At 40.3% G+C, this 21,867-nt stretch overlaps 1 protein-coding gene across 1 annotated transcript; it reads right to left on the bottom strand.

Annotated features, from left to right (window-relative positions):
* Nucleotides 1-1,173: 1,173 nt before the first annotated feature.
* Nucleotides 1,174-21,532, bottom strand: gpr63 (G protein-coupled receptor 63). Its single transcript, XM_074685626.1, has 2 exons — nucleotides 21,048-21,532; nucleotides 1,174-5,570 (listed from the first exon to the last, which is right to left on the bottom strand). Exon 2 carries the CDS (start codon nucleotides 5,453-5,455, stop codon nucleotides 4,220-4,222), a length of 1,236 nt encoding a protein of 411 aa, XP_074541727.1. The 5' UTR covers nucleotides 5,456-5,570; nucleotides 21,048-21,532; the 3' UTR covers nucleotides 1,174-4,219.
* Between the last annotated feature and the right edge of the window lie 335 nt (nucleotides 21,533-21,867).

Here is a 21,867-nt window from a genome sequence, read left to right as displayed (position 1 = left end):
TCGTTAGCAGGAAAGGCTTTGTTGCTGCACTGCATCCTGGTCCGCTGGGGACAGGTGGGTATACAAACCATGTTTTTGTGTCTGTTGATACAACATTTTTAAAGATCAAAATTTGGACAGCTATAGAGGCCCCGTTTAATTCACAAATGTTGCACAGTTGTTTTTGTTTGGCCATTAAGTCACATGCAGGAGCCCCTTGAGCACTATTGTAGACCTGTATCAGGACCACACCCAGCTCTACTGCTTTGAAGCTGCTTTTGGTGGAGATGAAGGTCAGCTTCCTTTGAGAAAACCTCTGTCTGAATCCTAAAAACAAGAACCTCTTGTTTTTTTGGCAGTCTTAGCAGAGTGCTAACTGTGGGTACTTGTTAAAGACCTGAATGAAACAAGCTTTACAGGCTCAAAGCTCAAGTTAGACTAAAGAACCTTATTTGTAGGCCTGTCACAATAATCAATAAATCAATCAACTGAATGATAAATAAAAATGTCCTTGGTAAGTTTGCCAGCCTAGATAAACTAACACCTGATGCATGATTGTTTTCCTCCTCTCTTTCCACCAAAGAGGCTGAATGAGAAGATGGCTCACTACGTCTGTCTTTCCTAGCATCGGGGTGCATAGGTTCTATAGCGGATTTATAGCGGAGTGAGCATCTGTCAGAAATACGATCTTTGGTGTGAAGACGGGGCTGAAGCGAGCGTCCTGAGGGGTAAGGAGGAAACACACGCTAATATGAGTGATGGCACGAAAGATACGGTTCTTAAGCCGCCTGCCACAGTCCCAGTGTGGGAATATTTTGTTTTTTATCAGAATGAACAAAGTGTGAGCTCATGAACACCAACGAGCTGATATGTCGCATTTGTTTGAAAATAGTGGCGACGAAGAAGAAGAAGGGGAGGTGCAGCGAAGCCTTGTTCTTTGACAATCCGCTCTTACTGAGGCTTTTGGTCGGCAAAGTAAATAGAAAAAAAGGAACCAAATGGTGGGCGCTCAAAGACAGCTACATTGCCAAAGAAATGCAGACCTTCAATACGGTTGAAAGCCAGAAATGTTAAAAATGTTTGACAGACAGTACGGATTGACTGGGAAAAAGTACATGTTACAAACAATTCAGGAAATGTATAAACTCCCTTTTATTTAGACTATAGTTTTTATTGTTGTTTTTTTGGGGGGGAGGGGGTGGGTTAGTTTTTTTCTTTAAGGACAGGGTCTACGTTTTATTGTTTTTGATTGGTATTAATTATTTTCATTGACATGTAATTTTTTCTAAAAAGTCCATTTCATTTTCGTTGTATTTTTCTCTCTTTCTTGTTTGTTAAATTTATTATATTTTTTGTTTAATTTATTTTATTTAACAGATCCTGAACTTTTAATTACAGTTAAATACTCTTAAGAAATTAAAGTTTCTTGCTTTTGATATGATGTACTCACTTTATTATCCCATTTATTGTAATTACATCAATGATAAAATGGGAAAAGAATCAAAATAATATTGACAATAATATTGTTTATCGGCAATAACATTTTGGAAAATTATCGTCCAGCTAAATTTGTTATCATGACAGGCCTACTTATTTGCCTTGCATTGTCGGAATTATTGGTTGGAGAAGTTCAGCTGCACGAGTGCCACTTGCAGATATTTGTTGTACCTTGGGTCCTTCACAACCTTTCAATCTTGCCTGATGCAAACTTACTTCGGTTGTTTGCATAAGTTACTTGCATAAGAGGAGCAGATCAACATATAAAGAAGTGTGAAAAGTTCCTGAAATCAAAGATAAAGCTGCTGATATACATCTGTTCACAGCTGTGTTTATCTATGTCATCTCTCTGTTTATGTGTATTAAACACAAACATTGTCTTGGTAACTTTGTACATTGGTTTTATTAGACAGTCTAAAGTCTAAATGTGGAGGTAACCATATAAAATACGCAGACTCTGGACATCTCTGACGTGAGCATTCAAGTCCAATCTATTTTACTAGGCTGTGAACATGTTAAATAAAACTGCCAAAACTATTTTTTTTTTAATTAGGTTTTAGCATCAGCAACAGCAGAACTCTGCAGGTTGTTGCTCGGCCTGTGCTTACATTAAGGCATCAGGACAGAAAAACATGTGTAAAAGTGACATCAGAGCTCAGAGACAGGAGCACCTGCTGCTGGATCGATCTCAAATGATCCCTGCTGGCTAGTTCACCTTGGATAGTATTATTTTATTTATACAGTTCATTCCCATTGAGATCAGAGATCTCATTTCAAGGACGACTCGACCAAGTATGAGCAATAATTTTCCATGTTTACAATATGAGACGTCAGAATACCCCGTCTTTATAAACATTATGTGCCTTGCACTAAGCTACATACTTAGGCTGTATTCTGACCAGAAAAGTCCTTTGGTCCACTTGTTTGGTCCAGACCAAAAGCAGACTTTATTTTTTTGTTTGGTGCGGTTCGTATTCAGATTGTACTTTTTGCAAGTGGACTATATTCTGTAAACACATCCACGTGTGTGACGATCAGTGCTCTCATTGGACAGCACTGACAAAGGCGACACACAGAATAGAGACCCAGAAATGGAGGTAAACATGTGTTTGTGCTCTTATTAGAGCTGCAAAATCATTTTCAGTTTCAAGAGCAGCTCCTTCAAAGAAGGCTTAACAACACCGTTTACAATTTTAGAACAGCGAAGACGAATGCGCGCAGCAAGGAGAGGCTATGCTCTGCGTGTCCTGACCCACAACATGCTAGCAACAGCGTGGCTAAACAGAAGACGGAGGATCAGGTATGAACCAAAGATGGTTAGGTTACGGTGGCTTTACAGGCCAAAAAGGCGCATGTATCCCGTAGTTAGTTTAGATGGACCTTGGTTTGTATTCAGACCTGCACCGGAGAACCACGAACCGCACCAGAGTTCGTTTGGAAGCGGACCGAGACCACCTCAAAAAGTGGGTCTCGGTCCGGTTGTTTGGTTGGCACCAGGGTTCTTTTGTGTCTATTCACACCTGCATGAAAAGTCTGCACCAGCGTAGGAAACAAACCTTGGTCCATTTAAAGTGGATCAAACAGTCCAGGTCTGGATACGCCCTTAGAAACCACTCTGGTCAATCGCACAGCACACCCTGCGGTCTGCAGCTGTTGGTGGCTCACAGCTGATGCGCTGCTGGTCTATTTTTGCAGAATCACGTCAATCTCTGCAGAGCAGATCGTACCAAACTGGAAATCAGACATGAAACCCATCAGAGTATCCAGTCTTTTCAAAATAAAGCACCATGTTCTGACTCCCGATCGTAAATCTCATACTACGTCACTGGCACATGTTCAGGCATCATCAGCAGGTCAGATCCAGAGGAAATCTGACATTTCTGACAAGGAAAAGTTCATCTTGAAGGTGAGATACTTCATAATTGTATTTCCACACAACACATTCTTTCTATAAGGAGAAGGCATGGACTGAAGGTTCTGAAGAGGGTCAGGTGGGTTTAACATACCAGTTAATAACTATGCAAGTGTGTTGGTGGGATTCCTGCAGGAACATGTGGTTCTCTTGTCATCTTGTGTAACCACCTGAAAAACTGAAGCATCTCGCAATGTTTGTGTGAATTAAAGAATGGACTGATATGATTGCATAAAGAAAAGCGTCAAGAAAGTTTATCTATGTACTGGATGCAGTTTTACTCATTACAAGCAATTCTGTTGTTTTTTTATGCTGAAACAAGATTTTTTTTTTTTCAGCACTTTTTCAGTGCCGCATTGAAGTGTAATGAGGTATTCAATGAGTCATAAGACAAATGTTCGAAGTAAGATTAGAGGTTTTATAATTTAATTGAAGAGTTTTTTGTTTCTTGTCCAGCATTTAGAGCTTTAGGAGTCTGGCCTTGTTATTGAACAGATTGTAAGTGATATTTGTGTAAAACCTGAAGGGAAGAGGTGTTCAGCCTCTCTGATTTAGCTTAAGCTTTGAAAAATCTGACCAACAGCAGCTCTGTTTCAAACAGATTAAACCTCCTCTGATTGTATTTATAGCGATGGTACACAGGTATTCAGTTTCTATTTCTAACACTTGCTGCATTGTGTTTCCTTTTCTCAGTGGACCCTGAAGCAGCTCATCTCCACCAACGCAGCCTCTTTAATACAGAGTTCTTTTTGATCTGCTCAGAACAAAAACACAGACCCAGATCTGCAGGGTACATGATGTGTGTCTGTAACGGTGCTGCAGGGTGGGTTTTCAGACCACAGAGCGATGCTCTCCACACACGTACACGGCGCTGGGCTGAATGCGCCTCTTGGTGTTGCCTGGCAGCTGAGGAAGAAACTTGAAGTACTTGGGCATCAGATCAAGGCAGGCGTCGCGGAACTTTTTGATCCGCCAGTAGTAAATGAGAGGGTTGAGGGCCGACTTGAGGTAGCACAACCACAGGACCCATGTGCTGATTTGAAAAAAGCTGTCTTTGTGGTAGAAGCCGTCGCTGAAAGCCGTCACCAGGCTGTAGGCGGTGAAAGGCGCCCAGCACACTGTAAACACAGAGAAGAGGATGAGGATGGTGGTGAAGGCACGTGTCTTGAAGCTCATGTCTATGTTCATTTGGAAGGGCCTCTGCAGGCTCAACAGGCCCAGTTTGCTGGCCTGGCTCAGACATATGCTGTCCGGGTGGCTGTGGATGCGGATGGCGTTGTGGCGGATGGTGTTGAGGATCCCCATGAAGATGTACAGCATGACCATGAAGGGTATGAAAAAGAAGACCAGCATCAGTATCAACACGTAGGCGTGGTAGCTGGGCTCAATGCTGTAGCCGAACACACACTGAGGGGCCCTGGGGGGGGTCTGTAGAGGAGGGGAGCCAACAGCCAACGGGAAAGAAAAAACAAAGGAGAGTCCCCATGTGACCATGATGAGCACTTTGGCTCTCTGTGGGCTGAGCTTGTCTTGTTTCTGCACAATGATGAGAAAACGGTCGATGCTTATTATAAGCAGCACGGCCACACCCTCCATCACAAAGAACCAGAAAAACATGGCAGACACTCGACAGAAAGCATCTCCAAAAATCCACTGAGTGGTCACAACGGTCACCAGGGCGAACGGCATGTTCAGGATGGCCAGCATCATGTCTGCAAACGCCAAACTGGCCAGCAGGATGTTAATAGCCGAGCGCATGGCAGACCTCTGGTAAACCATCAGGCACACCACCACATTCCCCAGCAGAGCCAGAAGCAAGATGGCAACCATGATGAAGCAGAAGAACACCTGCAGAGGTAGGCCGACCCCCTGCTGGCTCTCGGGGGATTCTGCTGTTGGCGTGACTGCTTCCGGTGGTGACCGGGAGCCCAGGGAAACGTTCGCCATGGAGATGTTCTCCATAGACAGCCTCTCCTCCGAAAGGTTCAGCAGCTTCGTAACGAGGCAGCAGAGACTGGAGTTGGTGTCCCCTGCCTCGTGAAGAGGAGCAGGAGAAGAGAGAACCATTCTTCCCTGGGGTGAAGAGGCATGTTTGCAATGGAGCTCACTCTTGGCCTGATATCACAGAAGCAGAGAGTCCCCGCTTGACACGAGTCGTCGTCACCATCATGGCTGCCAGACCCTGAAACACAGTGCAGACATCAAATGAGAGTCAAGCAGAGAAACATTAAAGCAGATTAAAACAGCATCAGTTCCCCTCTGAGACACTGTGGGCCTGTAATCCACTCAGGGTTACTGCCTGCAGCTCCTTGATTAATCCACACCACCACTGTCCTTCTGAAGCCTGCAGGGTCGCACAAATTAGGAATATTTGACCGACCACCAGCAAGACAAGATTAGATGCTGATCATTGTTTCAAACAGTCGGACTTGAATTTGCAGAGATTTCAGGTGATTAACTGCCTCCTGTCCTCAAACAGGAGCTTGTGACAGTGTCACCAAAAACAAAAGTTTGATTAAATGAGGGAAGTGTTGTTGTGATTGAAATGAATGAAAGTGAGATTAATGAAGTGAATGAAAGGATTTCAGTATAATTCAAATAAATCCCTGTTAGAAAAAAATGTAAGATAGGATGGGGTACCTGTTTTTTTCTGGAAAAGAAAGGATGAAATTATAAAAGGAGGACGTGGCGTCAGGGTAGAAGCGGAGAGGAGATTGAGAGGGGAAAAGACAATGGAACAGGCGTGCCGGTGGAATGGGCCTGGAACATAGAAAAAAGTAAACTGACTGGGCAAAGGTGAATTAATCTTAAAATAAACGTCCCGGAGGTGTTTACTTGAGTGTGCTGCTAAATCCCTATGGATCCCTTGGATAATCGCGTCCCAGGACATTTTTTTGACTTTTTTTTGTTTTGTTTTTTTTCCGGTGTGGATTACTTTCGGGGCTTCAGAATTTTCACTACGGAAAATGGACCCACAAACTGCCTGAAAGACATTTTAAAAGGACTCGAAAAGGACAAGCGGGATAATTTTCGTTAGTAAGGAATTTTTGCTTTATTTAGAGAGGGAAAAGACTGTGTTTGGGGCTCTGTTTGTGAAAATATTTAAGTTTGAGTTTCATTACGCGCCAGGTGCGCAGGCGAGGCGTTCTTTGATTTTGATTAAAGGGTACATTTTCGTTTGATTAAACACCATCTCGTGAGAGTTCCTTGATTTCATTTGTTTAACCTCTATTATTTGCTCTGCTTGAATACACCTTTTTTGGGAGAATTTATCAGTTTCCTAAAAGTTACCCTCTTGAGTGTTTTAACACCGACTCGTTAAGGGTTGGGTCGTTAAAAGCTAACACAGCTGGTCTAACTGCACCCAGGGGCGGACTGGCCATCTGGACGTTCTGGAGAAGTCAGGGTGCGCGCTGCTGGTCTGTCGACGGCCTGTCTGTCGACCAAGGTTATAATAGTTTTGGATTTGTCATTATATTTTAGTTTTAGTTAGTTTTGACATTTTTTTTACCCATTACAGTTTAGTTTTAATTAGTTTTAGAGCAGGTGTTATAGTTTTCATTTAGTTTTGATTTCTGCAACAAGGCTTAGTTTTAGTTTAGATTTAGTTTTTTTCATACCTTATTAACCAGGTGCAGGATTCACAAAGGTCAGAGCAAATATTTTGTAATACACTTTATTTTCCAGTCCAACATAGTGCTCACTGTTCAGTCAATGCTCATACCGAAATGTTGGCTGCTGCCTTAATCACAAGAAAATAATATAAATTTAGTATAAAAATTATAAGCATAAATTATATAAAATGATGTTGACATAAATTACATAAAAATAATATTAACATAAATTATAATAAAACAATATAATATGAGCTTTAATGAATAAAAACTTGGACTCTGTAACAATTAAACTATTACAGATGCTCTGATTCATTGCTCCACTACGTTTCGTTGCAGCACAGTACACAGCCAGTCGGTGCAGTAAACAAGCTCGTCCCTATACGCCGCTATGATGGTGCCGTACGGCGCTGACAACTGCCTTAAACTGCCTAAAATGTGTCGGATTAATTAAAATCCTAAAGGCTATTAATATTGTCAGAAACTATAACTAAGGACATTTTCTCTATAATTTTGGTTAGTTTCAGTTAGTTTTGTAAACACAAGATACGGTTTTAGTTTACTTATCCTTTTTGTTTTCTTTTCTAGTTTTTATTAGTTTGAGTTAACTGCAATGTATTTTAAATTTTAGTTATCCTTTTTAGTTTCATTTTAGTTAACTATTACAACCTTGCTGCCAATGACCACTAGCTGCACGTGTATCAGAGCATGCTGGATTCAAGACGAGTCTGATGACTCAAAATGAAATCATCCTTGCCTTAATGCAGACTTTCTACAAGTCTTTTCCAAATCAAGGTGTATTTAGTGTGAGTGAAATAAGCTCAAAGAAGGTTTAACTAATCTGAACGTCCTCATGTCCGTGCTGTTTCCTCACTACCCTGGTGCAGTGGTTATACATCAGTTTATACAGCATGAAACTGCACCTCCTTACATGAGAACAACATACTGGTTCAAAAAAATTGCTGGAAACCAACATGTTAACATCTGTTGCCACAAAGCATAGCCGTCCTGGGGAAAACAAGGCAGATCTTCAATCAGAAAGCACTTTATATTTGATACTGTGCAGTGTTTTTTACCATATCTGACGTACTTTGTGGAGGTACGGGGAAACAAATATAAAATAAATCTTCAAACAATAAATAATATGGAAAAAAAAGGACATTATATTTATCAAAAATGCAGGATTTAGAGACCAGGCCTTACTTTTCTTTAAAAAGCAAAAAATAACCTCCAGGCAACATAAATAATCTGTTCTCATAGAGAGAAGGATGACATGACCTAAGAGGGAAACTCAACTTAAAAATAAACAAGGTCAGAACAATATTAGAAAGGATGTGTGTGTCAATCCCTGGGGGGATTTTAAACAATTTAGCAGATGAATTAAAGAATTGTAAAACCATGGGTAAGAATGAGCAAAAAAATGTTTGACCGAAGGCCAGCAATGATGAGGATCTGTTGTTTTTTTATTCTCCTTTAATTTTTCTACTTCCCTTTTGTTACATCGTTATCTATGTGCAAAAATGATGTTGGGCATTATATATGGGAGTATAACCAGTACATTTGTGTGTGTATGTTTCTTTTATTTACAGCATTCCCTGAATTTCACACATTGGCCCTCATTTATCAAACATGCGTACGCCTGAAAAATGGGTGTACGCTCCTTTCCAGGCACAGATCGGCATTTATCAATCTGAACGTGGGCGTCAGGTACGCTTAAATCCCATGCCAGGTCTGAGTTCGTGTACGCAAGTTTCATGTCAGTGGGCAGCACGGTGCAGCGAGTAAAATCTGTCTGTGGAGGAGAGTTATGAGCACAAAACATTTTCAGAAATAAAAACGGATGTTCTTAGATTAATATTTAGATCCTTGATTTGGATATGACACCAAGAATGCTTTTAACAGTCCACTATTATTACGCCATTCTATAAAATACATCGCTATAAAAGAGCAGCGCGAGCTGTCAGCTGATTTCCACGTTTACATATTTTTTCCCTACATCGATGTACCTGAAATGTTTGTAAATAGAAAGGCTGTTATCAGTCTTTAATGCACTCCCATGTTCATGATAAAGGCTCCGCAGAGAACATTCAAAAGGACCCTAGATCAAACTCTTAGAACTGATTTTTTTTTTTTAGGAAGCTGTATTGATTACAAGATTTACTGTGAAGATGATTAGATGGTATAAATCCTTACAATATTATCATATAAACGTGAACTGTGTGTGAAAAAGTTCCATTTCAATTTCATAACAAAGGACGTTAATTTACACGAGATCCCAACCTATGTGCTCGTGTCGTGGTACGAATAATCATACAACTCCATAAAATTATGCCCATGCGTAATTGCGCACGATCGACACACTTCAGCTCCACTCCCTCCTCAGTCTGACAGGTTCAGGCTGGAGTCTGCAGCTTCTTTCAGAGCTCAAACACATTTTTAAAAACCAGCTTTCCACGTTTCTAGTCCTGAACGGAAACAATTAATAATCTTGTGGCTTCTAACAGTCAGACATCACGGATTAATTAATCAAGGTGTAAACGAGGGCTGTGTGAATTAAATTTTTAAAACTCTGCTGTGTTTTAGTTTCTCACATCTACGCTGCTGCTGCTGAATCACTGCAGTGATTTTCTTGCAGGTGAGTTTTTTCTGACTCGCTCTGACGCCACTTTTCCGACTGCCGAACAACGCGGCGTCATTTCCCCTGTACCTGTTGCTATGGCTTGTCGATTACCAGCATGGAGAAGTTCCCTTTTTTCCCATAATGCGTCCCTCCATGTCGTAAATTCCGTGGGTCCGGTCAGCTGAACCTTGAATATTTAGGGGCGTGTTATGTAAATTACGATTGTTTTCAGCCACCACATTTATCAACAGCTGATCAGGCATGATTGGCCCTGGTACGCACGTCTCATAAATCACACACGAATTTTGCCGTAAACTGATTTTTACACCCAGATCTGCGCAAATTCCCACGCAAGATTGATAAATGAGGGCCATTGACCTTAAATTCCATCTCCTCTCTATTCCTTCACCATAAAGGGTCAGCCTTCTCACTTAAAGATTCACACAGCTCTGAACTTCTGATTGAAGAGGATGCTATATCAGAGCACGTCAAAAGCTTGTTAGAAAGACAGATCTTAACTAGTGAAGGAGTACAACTCATGACATATCATGTTAACACGTTTTCTTTCTTTTTTTTTTTTTTAAAGAAAAAACAGCTGATGCGCTGATAAACTCCTCATCAACAAGTGTTTACATCTGTCTGTGTGTGTGTGTGTGTGACCACAGTTAGAGACTTCTCAGCAGACAAGAGCAGCGTCTGGGGATCAAGCCAACACATTTACGGAGTACTTAGCATATATCGACATGTTGCTTGTTTGAAACTGTTCTTTTGCACTGGAAATTATTATTTTGTGCAAGAAAGCCACTCAGAGTGTAAAAATACTAAAGCTGAAAAATAAGGCTCGAGGTTTGTATCGTAATGTTTAATGTAATTTTCTTTTCCTTAAAATTGATATTATTATATTGTTTGTTAAATTTATTATATTTTTTATTATATCTTTTAATTACAGTTAAATACTCTTAAGAAATTAAAGTTTCTTGCTTTTGATATGGTGTACTCACTTTATTATCCCATTTATCATAATTACATCAATAAAAAAATGGAAAAAAAATTCTAAATAATATTGACAATAATATCGTTGATCAGCAATAATATTTTGGAAAATTATTGTCTAGCAAAATTTGTTATCGTGACAGGCCTAGATATTATAAAGTTGGTTCTGAAAAAAGTATTGTTTCGAACCTGTCTTGCAAATGTTTAATACTCAGCCCTACTACTGAGTAAAAGTATAAACCAGGCTTTAGCCATGAGAGACGGAGGAGCATCATAGGAAATGCTCCTCACTTTAACTGAGGAATGAACTTCCAGGACTTCTCCGTGTATTCAAAAAGTAGCTTTTAGTATAAAGAGGGGGCTAGGTTTCTGTATTTGTTTCAAAGCACAGTCCTAACATTTCATCTTAATATGCACAAGGTGAAATACCTATGAAAGTGGAATATTAATGGATAATTACTTCAGAAAGAAATAAAAGATCAGTTTTGTTTGGCTGAAATTTAACACTATGTTCTACTGATGTGCTTTCTCTAACTGCTGCCATTAACCGACAGCCGGTGTTCAATTATTACACACAGTGTAATAAAAACCCTAATCTCCTCTACAAACACTGGATCCTGTTATTTCAGACTGCCTGCTATCATTTACAATCTCTACCCAGCAAATGCCAAATAATACATGTGCTGAGGCAGAGAGTCCATCAGTGAGTACTTTAAATGATTAATTCTTTCACAAATTAGGCTTTGTATTAATGTTCAGTCCTGTGTGGGTGTAAATACCAAGCAAACACAATTACAGGCAATTATTCTGAGAACAATGCATGCCAGCCGTTTATGCAGCCACGTTAAAACACCATTTGCTGCTTGTCTTGCTGTGTAGCCATTCAACACATAATGTTATCACATGTCACCATGACGGGCAGGAGAGAAAAGGCAGCAGTGAGGAGGGAAGTGGGCTGGAGGCAGACTTTCCTTTATTCATGTGGTGATGAAATGTCTATTGTCTGCTGCTATTACCAATTTCCGCATCACAATAAGACCTGCTGGAGAAGGAACTGGTTTAACCATAGCTTTCTACTTCCTTCAATAACATCCACTGCCAGGACACAGGCCGTCTGGCATCACAATACTCAACATGCTGTGCAGCAGTCTTCCCCTGCAGGACTGTAATGTAAGTTTCCCCACTTCCCCCGGGGACAGTGTGACCTAAAATGTTTAAATAGCCACTTCAGCCTCCAAGCAATCAAGTCAACCTGCAGGGCTAATGGACGATCGGGTACTCTGAGCCGGGGACTGTTCAAACACCATGGCAATGTGGCAACGCAATTATGCAACGGAGAACAGCAGCGTGAACAGGGTTATTCAGGCACATCTTGTTACCTTGAATCGCTTCTAAATATACTCAGGAGAGAGCTCTAAACCTGCTGCTGAGCCCACGATGGAAGGATTTACACACAGATGTTAATCACAATCTATAAGGACTCCTCTGTATTTACTTAAGCAGAATTTCTTTAAACATTGATGTTACTGGTGTGAGGGAAAATTTTTCACATAAGATAAAAAAAAACAGATTCATAGCTTAAAGGCCATAGATCAAGTCCACAGGGACACATCTAAGGAAGCAAATAGACATAATTGCTTGAATTTTAACAGCCACTGTATGTAAAATAGGGCTGAACAGTGGGGCTATGGTTAGCGCTGCAGCCTCACAGCAAGAAGGTCACTGGTTCGAATCCCAGCTTGGCCAGTGGGCCTTTCTGTGTGGAGTTTGCATGTTGTCCCCGTGCATGCGTGGGTTCTCACCGGGTACTGCGGCTTCCTCCCACAGTCCAAAAACATGCTCATCAGGTTAATTGATCATTCTAAATTGCCCATACATGTGAGTGTGTTTGTGAGTGGTTGTCTGTCTGTGTCAGCCCTGTGATTGGCTGGCGACCAGTCCAGGGTGTACCCCGCCTCTCGCCCAATGACAGCTGGGATAACCCTTTACGAAAGAAAAATATATGTACTTATATACTTTTTTTGAATGTATTGTAATATATTATTTTCCCCAATACATTTTCCAATATATTATATATTTGATATACATGGAATAATAAATTGAGAGCACATATACAATATATTATATATTCATGAAATATTTTGCAATATATTGCAAAATACACAAATGATTGCTGCTTTCCATACATTGCAATATATTGTAAAATATAAATACTAAATCTCATAAATGGGAATATATTACCTAATATATGACATGATATTTTCCAATATGCTGCAATATATTTTTCTTTCGTAAGGGAGGCTCCAGCCACCCGTGACCCTGCACAGGATAAGCAGTTCAGAAAATGAATGAATGAATAAATTAATATATGTAAAATACTAAAAAATAACCCTCTGAATTCACCCCTGTGACAACAGTGTATCTGAATGTGTCCTGAATCTACCAATTAAAATTCAGATCCAAAAATGCAAGTTTCATAATTCAACGACAAAAAGATTCCGGTTGCTTAAATTCAATTGGTCAAATTCAGATTCAAAAGTTCAACAAAACTGCAACAGCCAGACTACTCAGGACAGAAAAGACAGTATGATCAATGAACTAAAACACTGCTGGCTCAGTTTACAGCTTCTGTCAAGCCTTGATTGAGAATGATTGTACATAAAGAGCAAAAACTGCACTACTAAACTGAGCCTTGTCGTTCCCCCTAGTATTCATCGTTGAGGAACCTCCGTTTTGAGTTTTCACATTTCTAGCCGCTAAACAGCTCCGCTTCTTGCGTGGATCACATGACTGACAGTTCACGCAGATAGGCCTAAGTCTGTATTGCAACCCTGACCCTCTTATTGCTCTTTTTGGATTGCTTCCATCCTCCGGCAGGTCAAATGTTCATATTTCATTATTGTCTTTTCCACCCTGCTAACAAGGAGGCTCATTGTTCTTAAATGGACTCATTCATTCCCACACATAATCGATGGATTCAAGAAATTTTACGTTGCGTGAGACTTGAGAAAATCAGATTCTCCCTGAAAGGTTCCTTTAAAGGGCAACTCCGGTTTTTTGACACCTGGACCTTATTCATAGGTGTGTGTATGCTCATATACTCACTCAGACAAACATCGTGCAGCTCGGAGTCCTTCAGAAGTTATTTAGATCCAGCTGATTTTAGCCGCACTTAGCGGGGGCCACGGCAAGGGAGCTTCAGCGCGGGACATAATCTCTGCAAAACCGCTCATTTCGGCTAAATTTGTTCATCCATCGCCAATGTTTTCATAAAGTCAGCTCGTCTACCGTCTTCAGGTGGGTCAGCTGACCCAAAGCTGACCTGGTAAACAAACGTTTGACGGTTGTCCTAACTGGTTTGAGCCTGAGTACACGGACGAGGAGCTCCATGAAAGAAAGATGCAGAGGGAGAGAGACGAGGAGCTGGCTCGAGAACAACAAACAGGAGCACGTTCACGACTCAATGCGAACTGGTGGTGCGCAACAGAAGAGAAGTGTGTTTAACGATGACGATGAATAGCGATGGATGAAAAAATATAGCCGAAACGAGCGATTTTGCAGAGATTGTGTCCCACGCTGAAGCTCCCTTGCCGTGGCCCCCGCTAAGTGCGGCTAAAATCGGCTGGATCTAAATAACTTCTGAAGGACTCTGAGCTGCACGATGTTTGTCTGAGTGAGTATATGAGCATGCACACACCTATAAATAAGGTCCAAGTTTCAAAAAACCAGTGTTGCCCTTTAAGACCTTCCATGAAATCTGGCATCCTTTTACTTCGTATGGATACCTTAAATATTGAAGCTGAAAACCAATGAACCACTGATTTGCAGGTTTTGTTATTTTATTTAGTTATTTATTGTCATTATTTGACTATACAGGTATATTTCTTATTTTCCTTTGTCCTCATCTTTCCTTTTCTCTTCCTGTCAGCGGCACCATTTGTCTACTTGTTGAAACCCTTTGACAACTGAGTGTACTGTCCTGTTCTTTTTGTTCTTGTAGTGTGAATGAGTGCAAGTGTGCAAGTTGTTATTGATCAGAAGTTTTTCAGTGTAAAATGTCTTTTCCCTTTCTGTACACACCTCATTATTTGACAAAGTCCATATTGGACCAATATGGACTGAATTTTTCAACTTGAATTTTTGGATCTGAATTTGACGAGTTGAATCTGAGCAACCTAAATCTTTTTCTTGTTGAATTATTAAACTTGACTTTTTGAGTCTAAATATCTAATCAGTCATTTTATTCATCTTAATTCTAATCTTAAACTAATCTTAATTTAAATAGGTGAATTTAGGACACATAAATTCAGATTCATGGTTTTTAAATTCAAATAATCCAAAGCCGTGAATTCAGAAGTGTTTTTGTTTCAGTATTTAACATCTAGTGGCTGTCAAAGTTCAAAGTTCAAATAATTTGCGTCCATACACACTGACAGGCACATCTTCACTTTGGATTAGAGACAAAGAAAGCTTGTTTCACAAGTGTAGCAGGGAAGTGAAATATGTCAGGCCCATAGGTTATCAACTCAATAATGCTGATATGTTATCATTTTTCATTGTGAAAGTACAATTTATCTTGTAAAAAAAAAAAAAGATAAGAGATGCTTTTGCTCTGTTGTCACTAACCACTCTGACACTAGCCACGTTTACATGGACCCAAATATTCTGCTTGCATTAGGTTTATTTGCTCAAACAGAAAGAATTTAACTTTTGAATACACCTCATTCTGAAAGAAAAGTGCCAATCTGAATGGACATTTAATCCGTTTCACAGGGGTGGAATATTCCTTTCCCCAAACCGATTGAGGTATCATGTATCCACTCAAACAGAAAGTTGTCAGGGTACGTTCTTTCAGCGCATGCTCAGATATGACGTAAGACGCAACTAGAGATGTTCCTCAACTTTAAAAATGACGGCGAGCCATCAGCACTTTGAAAGAAATGAACATAAATTCAAGACTGGACGGACGACAACACCGTGGTAAACAAACCGTCGTCCTCCAGCTTTGATAAATCTCATGATGTTTACGTATTTCTGTGCATTCCCCAACGACTATTCTGTTTGATTATAGCGGCGCATGTAGACCAGAGATTGGAATATTCCTTTCCATGTATACTAGTGTTTTCGGAAAAGTCATTCGGAAAGATTCCATTCCGAAAGACGAAAAACTCCTCATGAACCGTGGCTAGTAATGTGTCACTCTGACACAGCAGGTTGCAGTGTATGTTTTTCCTTCCTATGCAGAGAAGACCACAAACCACGTGTATATAAGTGCTCCATGTTATTATGCAAGCAGTGTTGCCATATTTTTAAGGACTTTCTGGACCCCTCAGCGACAAAATTAGAGAAAAGCGACTAGCGACACATCTAGCGACTTTTTTTGGTGGTCGGCGGCTCCAAGATCACGGGAGAAAAGTTTTTAAAAGAGCGCAGTTTTCTCTCTTTTCCCGTTCATGCATGGCCAGCAGTATTCCCCCCCCCCCCCCCCCCCCCCCCCCGGCTGTACTGTGTAGAGACAGAGTACCACCACCATTCCCGTTGGACAGACGGTCTGGCGGGCCTATAGCGACTTCCGATGCTGAGGAGTTGGCAACACTGTATGCAAGTCCTGTTTAACTTTGACTTAGGGCAAGGAAAGTGACCCGGTAAAAGAGGGACAGAGTTGAACTGTCAAGAAAATGGGTAACACAATCAATATGTGACCACCATAAAAACAAACATCTTGTCCAGGCCAAGACCACAAATGGAGTTAATGGGATCGGTTTTTAGGTGAACTAGTTTGCAGTACTGAAAATGTTTTATTATCTGTATCTGGTATAGTGCAGGTTGGTCTGTTCCTCCATCACTTCTGTCTGATGCAGACCTGGTGAGTTTAAAAGCCATCTTTCCACGATTCTGGACCTGAACGGAAACCATGCCTTGACATTAACACCCGCCAAAACCCCAAATGGGAGTGAGTTCCAGCTGTGGGGGGTAACACTGCCACTCCTACCAGCCACTTTGGTGTGTTGAATTATTTAAGTGTATTTTTCTGAAACGGCATCTGAAATACTAAAGCTATTGCAATATGAGACTATGACAATACAACTCCCATGAGCACTGCCTGCACACAGTGTTTGCGCATTGGTCTATTCGCCAAGTCTTTTGCTGACGTTACTGCTGAGATGCGCTGAGACTTCATCTCCAGCCTCCGGCTCAGCCTGACAGCTTCCCGTGTTTAACACCTGATAACGTGATTTAAAAGTTTGCTTGCATCTTTTTTGCTCTCTATTGCAAACAGATTCCGGGATTTAAGTCACAAACTAGCGTCAAAACTCTCGTAACTTTTTAAAAGTGAGGATGTTCATCGGATAGAGCCCATTCAAAGCTCACACTGCACCGATATCACCAGCAACACTCACCAAGAGCAGAGGAGGGGAGGAGGAGAGGAGCGCACGTAGAGAAGAGAAACTGGTCACAGATATGAGGAGCTGAAGGAACAATATGTAAACCTCCTAGTAAACAAACTCTTATCAAAGTTATATGTAAAAAATTCACTCTAAAACAGAAATACTGTTAAACCAAATCATTTTAAATTCATGCTACGTATAGTCCAGTGTGCGTTATGTCTGTTGTTTTCCTCTTCATGACACATTTTCTGATACGACTTCAAAAAAAGTATGATTATACTACAGAGTGACTTATCGTCCAGAAAGTATTTTACTTAGTTTTTTTAAATATTTATTGTTAATAAATATTTATCTTCAACCTTCACAACTTTAATTAAATGCAATAATAAACTACTCCTTTCATATCTTTGTCTTAATAGACTGCATACTTTCATATCAAAGAAGCATAACCTTCCATAGAGGGTTCGGAAGTGAATACCTGATAATAAACTGTGGCCTTAAAGTTCAAACATTTATGTAGTCTTTATTTGAGTGTGCACAGGGGTCATTTACATTTAAAACAAAGGTTGTAAATTTAGTTCAAGTAAACTTTAGCTCGTCATCATTGGCTTTAATCATATTAAACACAATTTTTCAACAACAAAATTGTGGCCAGTAAAAATGCAGAGTGGTTAGTAATTCTGGGTAACTACTACCCACAGTGGCTGGTGAGCGAAAAAGTTAATGTTAAGCCCTGACGGATACTATCAATAATATTGTGGCTTCTAATAGTCAGATATCAGGGGTTATTAATCAAGGTATAAACAAAGGATGTGTAAATGAAATGTTAAATCCTTGCTGTAGTTTAGCTGACGGCTGCAGCGATTTCCTTGCAGACAAGTTTTTTTCAACTTGCTCTAACGCCATTGTTTCTGGCTGCAAAACAACACGGCGTAATTTCTGTCTGCCTTGGTTGCTAAGTTGATCTCAAGCACAGAGAAGTCTCCTTTGTCCCTAGCTGAACCTTGAATATTTAGGGGGGAGTTATTTAAATTACGATGTTTTCAGCCGCCAACATCGCTGTTACCAACATGTGATCAGTAGAGCTGGGACAACACGCTTTTCTCCCGATTCAACTCTTTTACGATATTTGGGGTGCTGAATGGATTTAAATTGGGATTCTTTGATATTTCTAATCTCTGTGATTTTTAGTGTGCTTTTTTAACACCAGACCAGTGGTGATTGCTCTAAGACTGCAAGGGAAGCTCAGCTTCTGCTAAAATGTCCCCCAAAAAAGTGGTGATATGTACTACTGTCAGAGGTGTCCCAGTCCAAAATTAATATCGGATATCGGTCCGATATCAGCAAAAAAACAAATATCAGTATCATATCGGAATGCATCTAAAATCTCAGATATAAGCACACCGATATAAGCAGTCCATTCCAGACTCCGCTCCTGTTGTTTTTATTTGATTTATTTAAGGATATTTTCTGGGTCTTCTAAGTTATCCTTTATTTTATTCAATTACAAGTATTTTCTATGTTTAATGTTAAAATTTCTGTTACCCATTGGTTAATAATAAATGGGTCAGTTTTTCCTCATACCTACTGTTACTGACTACTGTTCTCTGTTTGAATAATATCACTTAATCAAGCCTTTTCTAACATGACAAACATACTACAAAATAAGTAATAAAAGTATTGTATCAGATTAATATCGGTATCAGCCAATACTCAATGCTGCAGTATCGGTATCGTATCAGAAGTGAAAATGTAATATCGGGACATCCCTAACTGCTGTGTGTAGATTTTGTTGACAAAATATGCGCTAGACTTCCTTCATCTTTTGTTCAGAATCAGCGACCTATCATAGGTAACTGGCTCCACCTCCTTCTCATTCATCCCCGCAGCCTCTCAGCGCTTTAAAAAAGTCAGACGCTGAGCGTCTTCTGACTTCAGCGGGGAAGCGTAGAGTGGGTTGTTTCACTGTGGAAACTGGACGACCATTGCATAAACGCTGGGCTTTGTCCCAGCTATTGGACGCTCAGCCTGCTGATAACATAATTACTGATAACATAAACCGGCATCACATACTGTAAAAGAACAATGCTTATCTCCCTGTTTAACTTTCGGATGAGCGTGTCTCACAACTCCAAGCAGAGAAACAAACAGCACAGATGTTATTCGCTGAACTGTCAATTGCGGGTTATGCATCCACTAGATCTTGTAATCCTGAAACACAGCATAAGATGAGGCTACATGGTTGGTATTTATTTGTTTAAAACAGGGATGCGAAAGGATAGCGACGTGAAAATTTTGCCTGATATCGCTATCCGATAGTAATACTACCAATATGGCTGATAACTGATATCAGTATTGGTTAAAAAAAAAAAAAAAAATGAAATCATCATAGATGAACATACTGAAAATCATGCATACTGAATTTTTCAATATCTCCCTTTATTTTCAAACTTGTTTTCCTTGTCCACTCTTCTTAGGTAGTTTTGGTCTTAACAGTCATAGAAAACAATAATATTTTGGTCTTGAAAGATCATTCAAGATGCTCTGAAAATGTCTGGCAGCTAATGAGTAAATATCAGCTCACTTTTACACACCAGCGGATGTCGATATGTTAGAAAAATGACCAATATCAGTACCAGTATCAATATTGATACCGATATATATCGTGCATCCCTAATTTAAAAAAGTAACATTTAATAAATCAGTATTATATTTGGTTATTGTGGGAAAAAATATGTTAAGTATAATTCTAGTTATCACTAAAACCCATGCTGTTTTGCGTTATAACTGTAAATCCCCAGCTGTAAGATAAAGTTCATAAATTTAATATCATATTCAATAGACACTTAGAGTATAGTGCTATGTTCTTTTTTTCCATCCAAAACTGCTTCAAAATTGTTAGGGGGTACTTGGTGGAAAAAAACGACATGCCATAGGGGGTACATGACTGAAAAAAGTTTGAGAATGAGGGAGTGATTTGGGACACAACCAATGTTTAATAACTTTCACTACTTTTCTGTGTCCAACAGGATTACTGACCATTACAAAACCACTTAAGTTGACCTCTTTTAATTTGTGTTGTGTTGTAGCTGAAAATTTGTATTGTTCTGTTCGCATTTGTGTTGTGGCTTTTGCAAATTGTCTGACACCTACCAGCCACCGTACTTAAAGTTTAAGTTCGGTTAATACAGCTTTTACATTGTTTTTAGAATGAAGTAGAACAAAATACTCACCCAGAAGGCTTTCCTGATCCAAGCAGTGCTTCGGGAGATATTTAGATCCAAAATCGTGCAGCCGACATCCGTATAATGGGATCCATCGGGGCATAGACAGCGCCGCTCCTAAAACTGCATTAACCGTCCAAAAACTCATGTTTTTCACCAATATTCCATCATGGTCCGCTCCGGGTTAGTCTTCTGCTGCAGTAGTGTCACTCCAGACAGCGCTGTGCGGCTGTACTGACCTCTGAACTGACAAAGACTTTGTTTACCTGTTTGTTTTGCCCCTCTGCGCATGCGCAGTACTCTCTGGAGAGCTGACTCCACTTCCTCCTTTCTTTAAGGGACAAACGTAAACAAAGTCTTCGTCAGTTCAGAGGTCAGTACAGCCACACAGCGCTGTCTGGAGTGACACTACTGCAGCAGAAGACTAACCTGGAGCGGACCATGATGGGATATTGGTGAAAAACATGAGTTTTGGGACCGTTAATGCAGTTTTAGGAGCGGCGCTGTCTATGCCCCGATGGATCCCATTATACTGACGTCCGCTGCACGATTTTGGATCTAAATATCTCCTGAAGCACTGCTTGGATCAGGAAAGCCTTCTGGGTGAGTATTTTGTTCTACTTTGTTCAATAAACAATGTAAAAGCTGTATAAACCGAACCTATCCTTTAATAATTCCCACCGCTGGTCTTTGGCACCGCGGTCACCCTCCAGACCGCCCCTGACAATCGAGAGTTGAAATCTCGGAGGGTGACGAGACCGGTGGGTGTTCAGAACAGTGTAAAGGGGGCAACAGTACAGATACCGAACCAACAGTTACCTGCTTCATCCTCCCATGTTGGAGCCCACGAGCGGCTAGTGCTTGAGCTCAGACCAAATGGTGCATCACGCCGCCCCGGACGCTTTCTCCTCCTCGGTGTAGTCTCAAAAATACACCAGTTCTTCGACCAAAAAAGAAGCCGACTGATGCGTTCAAAGCGTGGGCCCTCTTTCAGTGTAATTCAGACCAACAGTGCGGCAGCCGGTGATGCTTCTACCCACACATCTGAAGCCGTAGATGAAAGTAAAATCCGCATTCTCGCTTTGTTTCCAGATGAGACCGACGTTGCTGGCTTTTATTCGCGTAGAGACAGAGACAGGGGGTTGAAGGCCGTGTTTTCCTCTCTGATTTTTTTTCACGCAGATGTGAGATTTAAACGACCCATCTTCCAGCTCCAAATGTATCGGTCCGTGTACTGTATACAGTTGCTCACTGTACCACAGCACTGAATCAAACTGCTCTCACTGCGAGAGCAGCAGCGCCAAGATATCACACACAAACAGTCACTACTTCCTGTTTGGTGTTTCAAACTAAAATGAGTAAACTTTTTTTTTCAATCGACACAGCAAGGTTAATATGATCTAATTTGAGTTGATTTTATTTAGACTGATGAAAAAGAAAACAACATAGTACATATTGTATTTATTACAATATTTTTGTATTATTATGGCACTACTCAAAATTGGAGAAACAACTGCTCAAGTAGCAAAATGTTTATATTATCAGAATGATTTTAGACTGTATTACTAGAGGTGCATACTGCACAGCACCTATTGCATTCCTTGCAAAAAAAAAATAATAATAAACATAATCTTTAATA

This window comes from Halichoeres trimaculatus, unplaced genomic scaffold, assembly GCF_033239565.1.
Source record: "Halichoeres trimaculatus isolate MK-OKI-2021-1 unplaced genomic scaffold, fHalTri1.1 fHalTri1_scaffold_13, whole genome shotgun sequence".
Classification (NCBI taxonomy): domain Eukaryota; kingdom Metazoa; phylum Chordata; class Actinopteri; order Labriformes; family Labridae; genus Halichoeres; species Halichoeres trimaculatus.
This window is presented reverse-complemented; position numbering and strand designations above follow the sequence as displayed.